General features: G+C 39.4%; 1 protein-coding gene across 6 annotated transcripts in view; it reads right to left on the bottom strand.

The window, feature by feature from the left end:
• The window catches only part of PLPP1 (phospholipid phosphatase 1), a 115,466-nt gene extending 98,830 nt beyond the window's left edge, over positions 1-16,636 (bottom strand). Inside the window, exon 1 of one of the 6 annotated variants that reach the window (XM_053590558.1) lies at positions 16,146-16,636. In XM_053590558.1, coding sequence (XP_053446533.1) covers positions 16,146-16,203 — 58 coding nt within the window. In that variant the 5' untranslated portion in view covers positions 16,204-16,636. The other 5 variants (XM_053590557.1, XM_053590551.1, XM_053590560.1 and 2 more) reach the window with 5 other exon arrangements.
• Between the last annotated feature and the right edge of the window lie 281 nt (positions 16,637-16,917).

The raw sequence follows: 16,917 nt of genomic DNA, 5'->3' as shown, positions 1-16,917 counted from the left end.
CTTATACTTAGAGAACCCCAAAGACTCAACCACAAGACTACTAGAAGTCATCAAAAAATACAGTAATGTTTCAGGATATAAAATCAATGTCCACAAGTCAGTAGCCTTTGTATACACCAATAACAGTCAAGAGGAGAAGCTAATTAAGGACACAACTCCCTTCACCATAGTTTCAAAGAAAATGAAATACCTAGGAATATACCTAACGAAGGAGGTGAAGGACCTCTATAAAGAAAACTATGAACTCCTCAGAAAGGAAATAGCAGAGGATATTAACAAATGGAAGAACATACCATGCTCATGGATGGGAAGAATCAACATTGTTAAAATGTCTATACTTCCCAAAGCAATCTACCTATTCAATGCCATTCCTATCAAAGTACCTACATCGTACTTTCAAGATTTGGAAAAAATGATTCTGCGTTTTGTATGGAACCGGAAAAAACCCCGTATAGCTAAGGCAGTTCTTAGTAACAAAAATAAAGCTGGGGGCATCAGCATACCAGATTTGAGTCTGTACTACAAAGCCATAGTGCTCAAGACAGCATGGTACTGGCACAAAAACAGAGACATAGACACTTGGAATCGAATTGAAAACCAAGAAATGAAACTAACATCTTACAACCACCTAATCTTCGATAAACCAAACAAGAACTTACCTTGGGGGAAAGACTCCCTATTCAATAAATGGTGTTGGGAGAATTGGATGTCTGCGTGTAAAAGACTGAAACTGGACCCACACCTTTCCCCACTCACAAAAATTGATTCAAGATGGATAAAGGACTTAAATTTAAGGCACGAAACAATAAAAATCCTCAAAGAAAGCATAGGAAAAACACTGGAAGATATTGGCCTGGGGGAAGACTTCATGAAGAAGACTGCCATGGCAATTGCAACAACAACAAAAATAAACAAATGGGACTTCATTAAACTGAAAAGCTTCTGTACAGCTAAGGTGACGATAACCAAAGCAAAGAGACAACCCACACAATGGGAAAGGATATTTGCATATTTTCAATCAGACAAAAGCTTGATAACCAGGATCTATAGAGAACTCAAATTAATCCACATGAAAAAAGCCAACAATCCCCTATATCAATGGGCAAGAGACATGAATAGAACTTTCTCTAAAGACGACAGACGAATGGCTAACAAACACATGAAAAAATGTTCATCATCTCTATATATTAGAGAAATGCAAATCAAAACATCCCTGAGATATCATCTAACCCCAGAGAGAATGGCCCACATCACAAAATCTCAAAACTGCAGATGCTGGCGTGGATGTGGAGAGAAGGGAACACTTTTACACTGCTGGTGGGACTGCAAACTAGTACAACCTTTCTGGAAGGAAGTATGGAGAAACCTCAAAGCACTCAACCTAGACCTCCCATTCGATCCTGCAATCCCATTACTGGGCATCTACCCAGAAGAAAAAAAATCCTTTTATCATAAGGACACTTGTACTAGACTGTTTATTGCAGCTCAATTTACAATCGCCAAAATGTGGAAACAGCCTAAATGCCCACCAACCCAGGAATGGATTAACAAGCTGTGGTATATGTATACCATGGAATACTATTCAGCCATTAAAAAAAATGGAGACTTTACATCCTTCGTATTAACCTGGATGGAAGTGGAAGACATTATTCTTAGTAAAGCATCACAAGAATGGAGAAGCATGAATCCTATGTACTCAATCTTGATATGAGGACAATTAATGACAATTAAGGTTATGGGGGGGGGAAGCAGAAAGAGAGAGGGAGGGAGTGGGGTGGGGCCTTAGTGTGTGTCACACTTTATGGGGGCAAGACATGATTGCAAGAGGGACTTTACCTAACAATTGCAATCAGTGTAACTGGCTTATTGTACCCTCAATGAATCCCCAACAATAAAAAAAAAAAAAAAAAAAAAAAAAAAAAAAAAAAGATTACATACATGAGCCACCATGCCTGTCCAGAACTATTCTTGACATTTTTCTCTCTGCTACTCTCCACATTCACATTACACCAAGATGGGTACATTTTACCTCCCAAATAGCCCTCAAATCCATCCACTCTTCTCCATTTCCCCTACTTCCTCTTTAGTCTCACTATCTCACTTGGGACCATTTTAGGAGCCTCCTAACTGATCTCGCTAAATCCATTTTTTCCTAGCTCTAATCTATTGTTCCACCCTACAGCCCAAAGTAATCATTTTAGAAAGCTACCCCATTATTGTTTTTTTAGACCCCTTAGTATAAACTAATATAGCATCCATACCCCTCCTTCTTAGTACTTCTTGGTCCAGCTTTAATATTTGTGTAATTATTTGTATTTCCATTACCTAAGGCAGTGCCTGGCACAAAATCTGTGAGCAACTAATATTTGAGGAATAAATGGATACTGGGCCACATGCCAAAGAGAATACGCAGATGAAAACCCAGTATTTTGGCAGGGTGCAGTGGCTCATGCCTGTAATCCTAGCACTCTGGGAAGCCAAGGCAGGTGGATAACTTGAGCTCAGGAGTTTGAGACCAGCCTGAGCAAAAGCAAGACCCTGTCTCTACTAAAATAGCAAAACTGAGGCAAGAGGATCGCTTGAGCCCAAGAGTTGGAGGTTGCTGCAAGCTATGACACCATAGCATTCTACCCAGGGTGACAGCTTGAGACTTTGTCTCAAATAAACAAAACAAAACAAAACAAAACAAAACAAAAAAGAAAGAAAGAAAACCAAGTATTTTTCAAGTAAAGATAATGAAGTAGTGAACTTAAAGGACTCATCCAAGCATTGGGTGACAGGACTACGATTCAGCTCAGACCTGTATGTTCCAGTTTTAACCTTTATGCATACCATGAACACAAAAGACTTCCGCAAAATGGTTATACATGAATGAAAATAAATGGAAATTTGTTTTGTATCTTCGTAAGATACAAAATATTTTAATAAAGTTATGTTGAAATTGTAAGGTAAGAATCATTCTAGCATTCTAACTCTTAAAAATTGTACAATAGCCTATTCTTCTCTAATTTTGGGGAATTATAGTTTACATAAGAGAATGCTAGCCCATTCAAAAAGTATCCATTTACATCTGTTATTGTAAAAAGTTTATCTCATGTAACCTAAACACCTTTTCCTAAATTATATTCAATTAATTTGCTAAAATATGTCTATGGTTATTACCTTATCAGCCCTAATCTTTCTGCTATAATCTGATATATTTGACAGTTCAAAATTCCAAACTACTCTACTTTTGCTATAACTTTAACTTACAAAATAGTCGACCAAATTACCTATTTTCCAAATCCAGTATTTCATCCTTAATGATGAAAAGTCTAAGGACATGAATTAAGGGCAACCACCACAGAGCTCTTTCAATGAGCTGCCCTTTTTTCCTAGTAAATCCTAAATGTAAGTCTGATTAATTGACCAACTAAAAGGACAAATTCTTTACTTTAGAAAATTTAGATCACTATAAATGTGACTCTAGACTTAATCCAACTAAAATCAAAATCTTCACCAATCTCTTCATTGGGCAGGAATCTCAGACTTTGTGAAGCATATTCTCAGAAGCATATGGAAGCATAACACTCCATCTCAAAGAAGCCTCACCCTCTCCTAAACCCCTCTTGGAAGGCAAAAACAGACAAACCAGCAATAGTTTCTTTTTTCAATTTTTTATTTTCTTTTTCCAGGGCCTATCGGCTGCAAAGGCCTCCTTGAATTTAAAATTTCAGCCAGAACTACTTCATGCTTCAATGCTTTTAAATGTATAAGTTTTAAATTATTAGCAAACAGAGAATATGGCTCTTAACACACTGCCGCATTAGAAAAAAAATTTTCCTCCTTGGAGCCATGGTGTTTTATTAGGTCAAGATAGTTTAGAGATGGTGAGTTATATATGTTTCAGAGGCCCTGGGCTCAACACTAGTGTAAGTGAAATACAACTCACATGGCAGTTAATGTGTTAAATGGCACTGAATTTTGTTAAGATTTTTCTAACAACTCTGGCCAGGGCATTTTAACACTAGTACACATACATATTTTCAATTGGTATTGGGTCTCCATGGTTATAGGACAGGCGAAATTCCTTAACTGTTCAATGATATCTATATTCCAATGCCCTACATACTAATAAATCATTATGCCAGCTACAGCTACACAGTCACTTTCAAGTCTCACCATCCTAAACTAACTGGATTAACAACTATAAGATTAGTACTGAGGAAAAGACAAACACAATCTTAAATAATGTAATCACGCTATTAAAACGAGTGTCTTTCCTATTTATTATTCTGCAAGTCGCAAGTAGATTACAACATTAAAAGAGATTCCATGTTGGAAGATATTTGCCAAAATAATGTGACCAACTTTACTAGTATCATAAGTCAAACTGCTAGGTTTGGCGCCCATAGCTCAGTGAGTAGGGTGCCAGCCACATACACCGAGGCTGGCAGATTCAAGCCCAGCTGGGGGCAGCTAAACAACAATGACAACTCCAACCAAAAAATAGCCAGGCGTTGTGGCAGGCACCTGTAAGTCCCAGCTACTCGGGAAGCTGAAGCAAGAGAATCTCTTAAGCCCAAGAGGTTGCTGTGAGCTGTGATGCCAGGGCACTCTACCAAGGGCGACATAGTGAGACTCTGTCTCAAAAAAAAAAGAAGTCAAACTGCTATTGATACAGATGACAGTCTTGATAGTCAGTAGACTAGGTTGAAATTATGGTTTGTTTTTGCTGTTTGTTCTATTAAATAGTAGGTAAACATTAATCTTTATGGTTTTTCAAAACTGCAAAATCCCTTTCTGCTCCAGCTTCTCAAAGGAGCATGTGTTATCACTTCTCACAGTATGACTGGCACAGGAATACTCAAATAGTTGCAAGGTTTCACTGTCACTTTGTCACTGAAATGGCCTACCTATATATGGCAAAAAAAAGAAACACAAGCAGGGGGCCTTCATTACATTGTACCAGAGCCCATTTTCCTACTTTATGCACACCATACTTCCTAAATATTTCAGTTTTCAGCTTTTCCCTTGCCGACGGTAACACTCACCCCCTTCTTGTCCAGGCCAGATCTATAATTGAGCTCCAACAAGTCTGCTTCGATTGCTCAAAATAGTCCCCGGTATGCTCTTTGTCTTCCTACCTTGAGTCCACTGGCGCCAACTGCTACAAGATACTCTGCAGCAATCCACTCTTCTTAATAAGCAAGGTTCACTTACCACTATGATCCTGAGAAACAGGCAGGACAAACATTATTCTCATTATAATTTACATATCCATAAATGAAGCAACCATGTCATCTTGTCCTTGGGATCACAGAGTAGTACAGGCAAGAACAGGACTTCCAAAACAAATGTTTCTACTAACAGATCATACTTTGAACCCTTTAAATAAAATTACACAATCAAATTGTGTAACTAAAAAATCATCTACCAATGTCAAATTCTGAAGGAAGGGGGGAAGTCCATGAAAAACGTACCTTCATAGAAGGTAAACACTGATTTGTATATGTATTTGGTTAATAACTAGACTATATTTAATGGCAGCACTAAGGTTTCACTCAGTCTGTGGGATGTAAGTTTTAATATAGATAACCATACTACGTGGAAAGTTGAGCATTACCCATAACCTGCCTAACAAGTTTTGATAACATCACAATTTAAGAAACTTTTTCTCCAAGTGAGCCATTGGGTCAGAGACAATATCTGAAGAGAAGCATCTTTAAATTCCATGCCCTTTGACAAAAAATGTCAGTTGCCTATGCTATATTGCATAACTATGCTAAGGATATTTTCTAAAGCAAATTGGGATGTTCTTTTAGAAGTGTGTAAAAATTTTTAAGGAAAAATATAAAAGTATAAATTTTAATTACACTTAGTCATCTATTTAACAAGCTGCCTCTCTGAAAAATACAATTACCTAAAATTAAGACAATCACAGAACACCATAAATGTGTGATCATTACACACGTATACTTCCTAAACTATAGAAAGAAAGGATAATTTACAAATATATTCAGCAAAAGAAGCTATGATGAGAGCTGGTATGTTTAGTTCATTCAACCTGTACTGTAAGTTAGCTCTTGATTAGTTTACATTCAAGAAACAAAATTTTCATGTTTTAGGCACTAAGTGGTAAGGCAAGTTATGACTGTCCAAAGCATGACATTCTCACTTCACACACATCTTTGTTTATTCCTATTTCTAGGTTTCTCTCTCCAACCAAGGACCTTCATTTGGGTACCCTGTTTGTGCATTGTGGAAATATTACTCACAAAGGAGTATAATCAGAAGATTATATGGATACCTGATTCCAGAAAGAAATAAGTTAAAAGTAATCAAAAATTTTCCAATAGTATTCTGGGCACCAGGAACTGAAATGCAAAGTTCTGATTTCAATGTTATTTAAAGTATCCTAGGATTACACTATAAACAATGTTGTAAAAGAAAGTCACTAGCACATTAAATCACATTTAAATAGCAGAGCATGTCAGTGGTACCAAATTAGTTTATTAGTTTAATAATGATAATGCAACAGCAATATTTGAAGGCCAACTGAGGACCAGGACTATGCTGAACACTTCACATACATTGACTCATACATTATCTCATCTAATTTCACAGCGCTATGAGGAAGGCACTATTAGCTTCATCTTTTTCCTCATTAGGGAGGAAACTCAAAAGAGTTGAGATAACCTGCCCAGTGTCACTTAGTTAGTATAAATGGAGCTAGACTCCAAACCCTGGAAGAATGGCTGACTCAAGTATATTGCCTATTCATTTACATAACAAATATTTAAATGCTTACCCGTGTGCCACATACTTTCTTGTTTTTTTTTTTCTTATTCAACAGTTCTTCCTGATTGATTTTAATGTATGAAATAAGCCTAATATGTCTCTCTTGGACTTCCAGGGGTGCCTTTAGAAAATATTTGTGCCACATACTTTCTAAGCACCCATATTACATTGTTTTCACCTAGTAATGTGGATAGATTGGTAATCTTCTAAACTATTTACAGGAATTACTTCAGAATTTAGCACTAGCCAAAAGTAATGTTCCCAAAGGTTTACATTATCTCTGCTGTAAAGAGCGCCAGAAGCAGTCAGTACCTGTGATCTCATCTACTTCACAGGCTGAGAATAGAAGATCACCTGAGGCCAGCCTGGACAACATAGCAAGAGCCTATCTCTAAAAAAAATAAAAAAACATTAATATAAAAAACTGTGCATGGTGGCACATGCCTATAGCCCCAGCTACTTGGGAAACTGAGGCAAGAGGATCTCTTGAGCCCAGGAGTTCAAGCTGCAGTTAGCTATGATTGTGCCACTGCACTCCAGCCTGGGTGACAGAGCAAAACTTTTGTCTTTAAAATAAATAAAATTATAAAACGGTCCCAGGAAAAACTGTTTTAAAATAAAAATAGACTTTATTAAAATACCTGCCTATCTCATCTTACAAGATTCTGTGCACCTCTTAAGGATAAAGAGCCTTATCTCACTCATTCTTAGTAATCTCAGTACTAAGACATGACAGGCACTTAATAACTTACCATACAATATTATTTCTTATGAGTCTGTCTTCCACAGTAAGCAAGAAGCTGTTACAGATCCATGGGTTTTGTTTAGTTTTTCTACCTCTTTTTCTATCTCCAGGGGTGGGACATAAGATGAGGCTAACAGAATATACTTCACAGAGTTCTGTGATGATTATAGAAGTTTATATAAAACATTTACCAAAGGCACACTCTAGGCACTCAATAAATAATGGCTTTCTTCTCTTTTCATTTACCTCCCTAGCACCCTAGCACCTAAGCAGCGAACCCACTCCTCCTACTACTAACACAAACGAACCAAAAGGCAAGGCAGAACCTGGCTTAACAAGCTGCCAATTAACTAAAGAGCTCATCCCTACACATTTCCTTTATGTCATTTTCCTGGACACTCCACCCTGAAAAAGACTCAGGAAACATTTCCAAGCAATGACAACTGAGGACTAACCACGAGGTTCTAACTATATCTGCTGGAATGCATTACCAAAGGTCACTCAAACTCTACACATGATTCACTTGAAATACTGGGGAAGGACAAAGGTCTTCCTTTCCTGAGAAGATCAGAAAGGAACGCCCACAACAGCAATGCTTTCTGAAGAAAAAAAATCTATGACCATGTTATTGAACAGGGCAAATTAGTTACATCCTCCAATATGATATAACCTCATTGCTAACTCTTAATAGTTATTGTGAGTCTGAAATACGAAAAATTAAAACTGCCTTTTTTAGACAGCAGACACATGCTCAAAATAGAAAGCAGAAATTGACTCTGAAACTACAACATCAACAGGATTAAGATAGTCATAAAACATTTAAGCCACCTAAAATAATCATCACATTTGTAGCCAACTAATTCCCCTAACTCCTCCTTTTTCACCCTTTCCATTTATTACAATCTTTCCTAAATCTGGACCAGTTAATCTGCATTCAAAAATTACAATCCTCGAAAATGTTTTTCTCAATTCCTAACTATACTGCTTCTTAGCTGGGTTGTCTTGTGTAAGCTGCCTAAATACCCTAGGCCTCAGTTCCTTCACCTACAGAATGGAGATGACCAGGCTACCCTCCCTGACTAAGTTGTTAAGAGATCGCAGAGGCTGCACCAAGCCTACATAGCACTAAGTAAATGTCAGTTATTATTTTTATCCACTCTGACATGTAGAAATAAAAGTTACAAAATTCACTATTAAAAATGTCACAGATGGGGCAACGCCTGTGGCTCCGTGTAGGGTGCCGGCCCCATATAACGAGGATGGCGGGTTCAAACCTGGCCAGGCCGAACTGCAACCAAAGAACAGCCGGATGTTGTGGCGGTTGCCTGTGGTCCCAGCTACTTGGGAGGCTGAGGCATGAGAATTGCCTGGGCCCAGGAGTTGGGAGATTGCTGTGAGCTGTGATGCCATCGCACCCTACCGAGGGCAATAAAGTGAGACTCTGTCGCTACCAAAAAAAAAAAAGCCACAGATGCATAGCATATTCCAGCAACACTCTTTTCTTTCCTCCTCTGGCCTTCAACACCTGCTCCTTCCTGTGTTTCAAATCTTCCCCCAGCTCCTTCCTGGTCAACTCATTTTCATCCCTAAATCTTAAGTCAAATCTCTCTCAATTCAAGTACCCCCTCCTCAGAGAATCCTTCCTTAAGACAGCTACCTCCACGTTTCAACTCTCTTATATCCTTGTTTTAATTCTCTCATAGCCTTTATAAACGTCTTTAACTGTCATAGATCAGTATCGAGAACTTACCTTCTTTATACTGGTATTTCCAGCTCTAAGCATTCTACTAAGCACGTAATGTGTGCTCAACAAATAAAAAATTATACAAAGTCAAAGTCAAGTATTTTAAAAACATTGTGCTCACACAACATAAAAAACAATTTCAGGTTAACAAGTCAAAAGAAATATTTAAAAACAAGGGCTAGAGTGAGAGAAGAAATGGAGGAGTATAACCCAATAGTTTTACTTTGCTGCCCACTTACAGAGAGGAATTCAAATAATAGAATTTATACAAATGAGAATGTACCAATTAAGGTCATTCAAAAGTTTTGGGGATATTAACTCTACTTTTTCACAAAGAGAGTAATCACTCCTAAGACTTGGGCAATAAAAATAGTGAAGGTGACTGGAGGGTAGTTAAACCCTTTTCTGGAGTAAACTAAATTCAGAACTATCACTGTATTAAGTAACAGTTTTTCCATTTGTTTAGCTACACCCTACACCCTACACCCCACAGACCTATACAGATCAAGTTCCACTACGGCTGGGATTACCACTACTGGGTGATCATGTATGGTTTTCACACATGACTGATAAAACACTAAGCTTCAAAGGCATTCCACGAGTAGTCATGAAAAACCTTTTTTTTTTTTTTTTTTTGAGACAGAGTCTCACTTTTTCACCCTTGGTAGAATGCTGTGACGTCATAGCTCACAGCAACCTCAAACTCCTGGGATCAAGCAATTCTCTTGCCTCAGCCTCCCAAGTAGCTGGGACTACAGGTGCCCACCACAATGCCCGGCTTTTAGAGACGAGGTCTCAGTCTGGCTCAGGTTGGTCTCGAACCTATGAGCTCAGGCAATCCACTTCCCTTGGCCACCCAGAGTGCTAGGATTACAGTCGTGAGCCACCGCACCCAGCCCCATGGGAAATCTTTTAAAGACTGTTTTTGACTCTAATATAAAACTAGCTGATAGGGGCGATGCCTGTGGCTCAAGGAGTAGGGTGCTGGCCCCATGTACCAGAGGTGGAGAGTTCAAACCTGGCCCCGGCCAAAAACTGCAAACAACAACAACAACAAAAACTAGTTGATATTATTTCTAGTAATTATGTCTTAGATGGAGGATTATACAGGATTATTATACTTGACAAACACATCACACATATTAAGTGCATATTAACTTCTTTCCCAAGGTCAGGCTGTTTGTAAATGAAGGAACTAGAATTTGAATCCAGAGTCCATCACTAGACTATGCTATCTCTTTAATATTTTAAAGAAAAACCCACAGTTTATAAAGAATAAGTCATTCCCAATTTTAGACAAGTTTCGATTAAGGAAAAAAAAAAACAAAACTACCTGAGTCAACTGAACTCTAAATCTACACAGCAAGAAGGTTGAAGGGAAGAGGAGGAGGAAATGAGAAGAGTGAAAATGAAAAATGTAAAAGGAGACAGGAGGAGGATGGAAGGAAAGACAAGAAACGTATACGTAATTACCATTCATAATATCTGGATGAGGAATGCTTTTTTGAAAAGTAAGAGACAAAATAGTATCTATATACTCCCTAATAACCTTGTTGTATAGACTGCGTTTATTTCCATCTCAAATGCTGAATTAAGGAACCTAAATTAGGAAATAGACGATTAACATTATGAATTTCTTTCCATAAAAACTGAAGCTATATTTTAACCAGTTCACTTTAAAATCTGCAGTTAAGTGACTTTTGCTGCCAACTTTTTTTTTTTAAATAGGATAAATATTAACAATTTAAATGTCAATTTCTTATCCAAAAGAATCAGAATAATTCCCCAAACTGAGTAACACATTGGAAAATTTAGTAGAGCTCAGCCAAATATGACTAAACGAGAAAGAGATTAATAAAAATTCATAGCATGTCTGTGAGTTTCCAAAGGATGTAATTCAAAGAGAACATAAAGGAAGAATTTATATTTTATAAAACCTATTGGGGTAAAGTTCTCTGAACATTTCCACACTTTATTCCAACCAGGGTACATTTAAGTTAAAACGCAACTGAATAAAACAAACTAGAGCCAAATACCTGTAGAAGCAATTTCCTTCAGGTCTCTGCTTTTGTTCCAAACTACCCAATTAACGGAAGAAAAAGCCTTGCAACAAGATTCCAGTCTGACCCACGAATATGCCAGTTTTACAAATTTTTGTTTTTTTGAGATTCCTTCCCTCTCTCTGTGGCTAGAAAAGTTAAACGAAACAGAAACAAAACCAGTAAACTCCCATCAGAAGCAAAAGAACTTTCCTTACCAGACATTAACAGAAGTTGAAATAACAAGTTAGGATAGACACTGTGTTCTATTAATATTTATTTTTATACTCAGTCCCTAACACAATGCCCAGCACCTAATAGACAATCAACAAATGAATGGTCAAATAAATGTTAGGAGAAACAGGAAGGCACAAAATGCTGGACACTAAATACCAAGTAAGAATATTTCTAAAATATTTGACTTTTTTCCTCTTAACAAAGGGGACCAGACTAGGGCTTAAGAAAGGGACCACTCCTTAAGGCTGCCCTTCTGGGGCAAAATGATGTCAGCATATAGCACTTGAAATAATTACTGGTGTGGAATGAGTAACAGGGATTCCACAACCACCTAATATTTGTTGCCAATGTTTTTGCTGTCAGATTTGACTCTACACCTATTAACTTTGATTTGGCATAATAGTGATACCACACTTGAAGCATTCCATAACCCTCCCTCCCTCCCAAGAAAGCCAAGATGGGCACCCATGGGCTCCTGTTTCTATATGCTATTATGGATAGCTGTATTGGTGTCTAGAGCAGAAAAGGAATCTACATCAAATCTGTTTTAGACATAGATGGATATCATCAGCAGGGTCCTGCCAAAACATAATATACTCAAATTAAGTATTCAAGAGAATTTAATGAAAGCACCATTTCAAAAGGTATAGGCAGGTTTCAGGGAAAGCAACCAAGGACAGGAGCATACCCCTAAGAGTTCACTGGGAAGCCACTATCATCTCCAGGTATAAAGGAGCCAGCAAGTGAAGGATTATCAGAACCTAGAAAGATGTGTAACTGTATATAGCTTTCAGAGAGGGTCACTGAGTAGGAGTTGTAATCTACTCACAATATAGAACAGCCCTGGTAACACAAAATCTAGCAGGAGGGAACTGCAGAAGCTGATGTCTCTTCCAGTGAGCAAAGTCAAAAGGGTGATATAGCATGTAGAAGTTGCTTCCCAGAGCAGAGCAGAGTGGAGAAAAGATCTGGAGAGGCAAATGGAGAACATACAGCAAAGAAAGCTATTCTAAATGACTGTCACACAGCAAAACACAGGTATATGGAAAGAGGCTTTGTAAGTTCCATTTAAATTAGCTAGTTATCATCATGAGACTGCCTGCAAATAAGTCATATACATGGTATTTAACTGGATTCCTCTAACTCAAGATGGGGAAGAAACAAAAAAGATTCTAAGAATAATTCCAAGTAATTTCTGACATTTCTGCATCGCTAAGAATAAACAGAAAAGCCATTTATCTATAATGAAGCTGATCTAAGGTTCTTCTCTGCACTCAAAGGGCACCTATTCCATTGGTTTATCTTGATGTATTATAACCTCTTGTTTATTTCTCTCTCCCTCATTAGACTCTGAGCTCCTTTAGGGCAGGGCCTGTCTTATTCATGTTTGCATCCCTAGAACCGAAACATGGTACCAGGCACAAAGTTGGCCTTCGATCAATGTGCACGGAATGAATTAAAGTACTCAGTGTCTACTAATTGGCAGCCTAATGCTATGGAGCCTAAAATCTGAACGGACCCTTACCAATTAAACACTAATAAGGTGTATTCAGGACATGGTTTAACACATTGGGCTAAATACAGGGATGGGGAACCTGCGGCCTTAAGGCCACATGTGGCTTTCTAGATCCTTAAGTGTGACCTTTTATTAAAGAATGTATTCTGTAAAACTTAAATTCAGCCACAAGATGCAGGTAAGAATCTAGAAGGCCACATGTGCCCTTAAGGCCACAGGTTCCCCACCCCAAGACTAAAACATAGCCCCTTTCATACCAACCCACCTTCTTTCTCTGTAGTAAACTTTTATGTGCTCATTTGTGTATACAGTCTTTTCCAGAATCCCAGAACAAGTAATCAAAGAGCCAAAGAAAAGATGGTAAGACCATGCTCCATTTCAGAAAGGAATCAATACATATTACCTCTCAAAATTCTCATTCTTTTTGCAAGGGATTATCAGAGTCACTAAACTAACTAAAACTTTGGAAATGTGTAAGAGGAATTCATGTTTCACTGATAAAGTTGAATTGGTGTAGAAACATACACACATGTTTCATGACCACTTCAACAGACATCACACTCAGTAAAAATATAAAGTAGTTGTGTGACACATCCATGTAACACTGTCATATTAAAAAAGATGTACTATGTGATGCTGGAGTGGTCTATAACAAAATCTGGACCATATTCATATTATAATAATGAATCACTTTCACATAACCCTGTACTGATGGCTATATAGTCAACTCTTAACCTGTAGTTTCTCCACAGAATTAGGAAAAAAGTTAATACCAAGTTGATAACCCTCTTCAAGCTACCATGATTTTAAACTGCCAATATCCTGCCATCAGTAAGGTGAATAAAAACCAAATTCAATATGACAGACTCCACTAGAAAGGTGAGTTTGCTATAAAAACATGTGTCTTCCAAAAGTCAATATGAAAAAATTCTGTTTTTCTTGCTCCACTGTTCTCCCTCACTGCTGTTTGTAATGCAGAGTTGATGTTGTTAAATCTAATATCTCATATATCCATCTAAGTTAGTAAAATAAGTCACTTTCTATTTCGGAAAAGGAAATTCTGGGGTTATCTTGATAATACACCAAATTAAAAGAAACTCCAGCAATATAAAATAGGTAAAATATGTTTCAAATAGACCAGGCATCTTTTTGTAAATCAAACTTAATGCAAAATTTTTCCACTGAAGACATTTAAAATCATAAACACAATTTTATATTTTTGAGAGCCATCATACTACTGCAACTGTCAGCTCAATGAAGCAATAAAATTAACCTTGTTTGCATGTTGAAAATATAGGCTACAATCTATAATTTATAAAATTGTACAAGTCAGTAGTTCTTCCACTATACATGAATTTTTTAAAAACACAGATTCTACCATATGGGTTTGGGTTTAATTACAGCTTCAACTACCTCAGAGCACTATTATGTTTCATCTCTCCCAATCAGTATTTGGCCTACATAAAACATGTTCTTTTTTTCCTAAATTAAATCTTCCCCAAAAGTAGGAAAAGGAATAGATAATATGCAATTCTGAAAGTACACAATGTGGCAATGATGGAATAACATCCACTGTATTAGATTACTAAAATTTTACTTCCAATTTAACATTTTCCTCTCCTTTTACTAAAACATAAATGAAGTTTAACAAAGCTCCACTAATACTGAGTAGAAGTTAATAAATTTTTAAATTTAACATCTCTACCAGAGGTATTTTTTTCAATGCTAATAAACAAATTTGAATATATTTTAATATAATAATTAACATGTCCTGGCATCTGAAAGGACTCAGTTTTTATAAAAATAGTGTTTCAAAATTATGTTCCCTTTTCCACAAGAAGTATCCTGACAAAACAATGAAGATGTTTTATAGATAACAAAAAGGAATTTTTCCTAAAAAAAAAAACAAAAAAACATATAAGGTAACAGAATTTCTAAGAATTCAACAAGATTGCAAGTGCCTAAATGGTCAGATTGGAAGCAAGACAGTGGATTAAAAATGGGGGAATTTCCAATTAATGAGAAGCCATTATGCAGACTTCCATCTAGGACACTAAAGCGACAGATCTCTGACCCTGAGAACTTGCCAGTACTACTACTATACTGATTACTTAAACATGAGTGGCACTACCCAAATCTCCAGCGGGTCTTCTTGGGTTTGTTTTTTCCCGTAACATATAAATAGTTCACAACATAACTGCCTTACACAATACACATTTTTAAAAAGGTGAAATGCATTCCTTCAACGCCTATCTCTTATCCAAATGACTCCAATTATTCCTTGTCAAAAAAACAAACAAACAAAGTAACTGGCAACCAGAAGCCCTAGTACCGAACTCTCCCAATTAGGAAGACAGCACCAAATTTGCTGCAGCCAAAGAATGTCTAGAGCTCCTCTCCTGGCTGTCATAGGAGATGGAAAGCTATACCACAGCAAGATCTGTGCAGAGAACTGGAAATAGGTCTTCCCCCAGCCCCAAAAGCCAGCTGCTTCAGACCTATAGGCAGAAACTTGGCATTTTCATCCCATTTGCAACCTGACAATTTACAACCTGGCAACATCTTCTAATTAGGAACATTCTAGCCTTTTATAGCCAAAAAATAAAACTGCTTTTCCTAATAAGATAAACAGGCAGTGGCGCCTGCTACTGAGAACCCCCAGAGAATCAAACCTCCAATTTCGCTAGTGAACCTGATGAACTAGTGACCAGGCTTCTCTAAAGTAGAGAGAGTAGGAACCCACCCTGCCCTGCTGGAGTGTAATTAGAAACAGAGGACAGGAGCAAAGGACGGAGCGCAGAGGCGTGAACAGCGTCCAAGCAGGGCTGGGCTCAGTGCACCGGCGGGCAACAAACAGACAGCGACGGCCACCCGGGAGCCGGGATGCAGGCTGCAAAGCGGGGTCCCCGCGTGCGGAAGTCGCCCCAGCATCTCGCCCCACAGCGGCGCGCGCGCCAGGCACACCCCCACGCCCGCCAGTCTGCGGCTCCGCGACTCTCCCAGCCGACAGCATCGTCCGCAGCGATGCGCACCCTACCCCGGGCTCGCGTGCACACGCCCCTTGGGCCGGCGGCGCGTACGTACCCAGCACCACGCAGAGCACATCGAGGGCCACGTACGGCAGCCGCGTCTTGTCAAACATGGTCTTGGCCCGGGCTGCCCAGCGCGGGCAGTGGACAGAGCTTCGGCCGGCGACCGAGGCCCTCAGTTCTCGAGCCTGAGCCAGGGACTGGCGACGGCCTGGAGCTACAGCTCCCAGCCGGAGGACAGCAGCTGAGGGCAGACTAGGACCAGGCGGCGTTCCGACCTCCAGCAATGGCGCCCGGGACCCCTTCCCTCAAAGCCCCCACAAACACTCGGTCAGGGCCGAGACGCTCGCGAGCCAGCTGCAGCAGCTCTGTCGCCTCAAACTTTCCTCGGCCGGCCCGGGTCTGCCCCGCCTGCTAGCCGTCCAGATCCCTGCGCCCTTTCCAACAGGCGGGGCGTCCGGACTCGTGCTTTAAGGATGGGGACCGGTAGGGAGGAGGAACACGGACTCCAGCCCCTCCCGGCGGGCAGCGCGGAATCGGCCAGCGCGCGGCCTTGTGGACTGAGGGAGCACAGCAGGGGCGGGGCCAGGGAACCCCAGGCCGGGTCGGCAGCCAATCAGCGCCTCCGGCCCCGCCCCACCCGACCGGCGGAGCCTGGCTGGGAGTTAGGTGCAGGCCGAGCTGCGGGGCAGGGCGCGGGGGCGCCTCGGTTCCGAGCAAGGCGGGTCTGCGTGGGATCTGAGTTCCCCTGGTTGGTCTCCGTATTCGGCCTCCTTAGCAGCAGCTGCTAGGCATTGCTGCTTTCAAAGGAGAGCTAGGTCCCCTAG

This window comes from Nycticebus coucang, chromosome 1, assembly GCF_027406575.1.
Source record: "Nycticebus coucang isolate mNycCou1 chromosome 1, mNycCou1.pri, whole genome shotgun sequence".
Classification (NCBI taxonomy): Eukaryota; Metazoa; Chordata; class Mammalia; order Primates; family Lorisidae; genus Nycticebus; species Nycticebus coucang.
The sequence above is the reverse complement of the archived record's forward strand: the minus strand, read 5'-3'. Positions and strand labels throughout refer to the sequence as shown.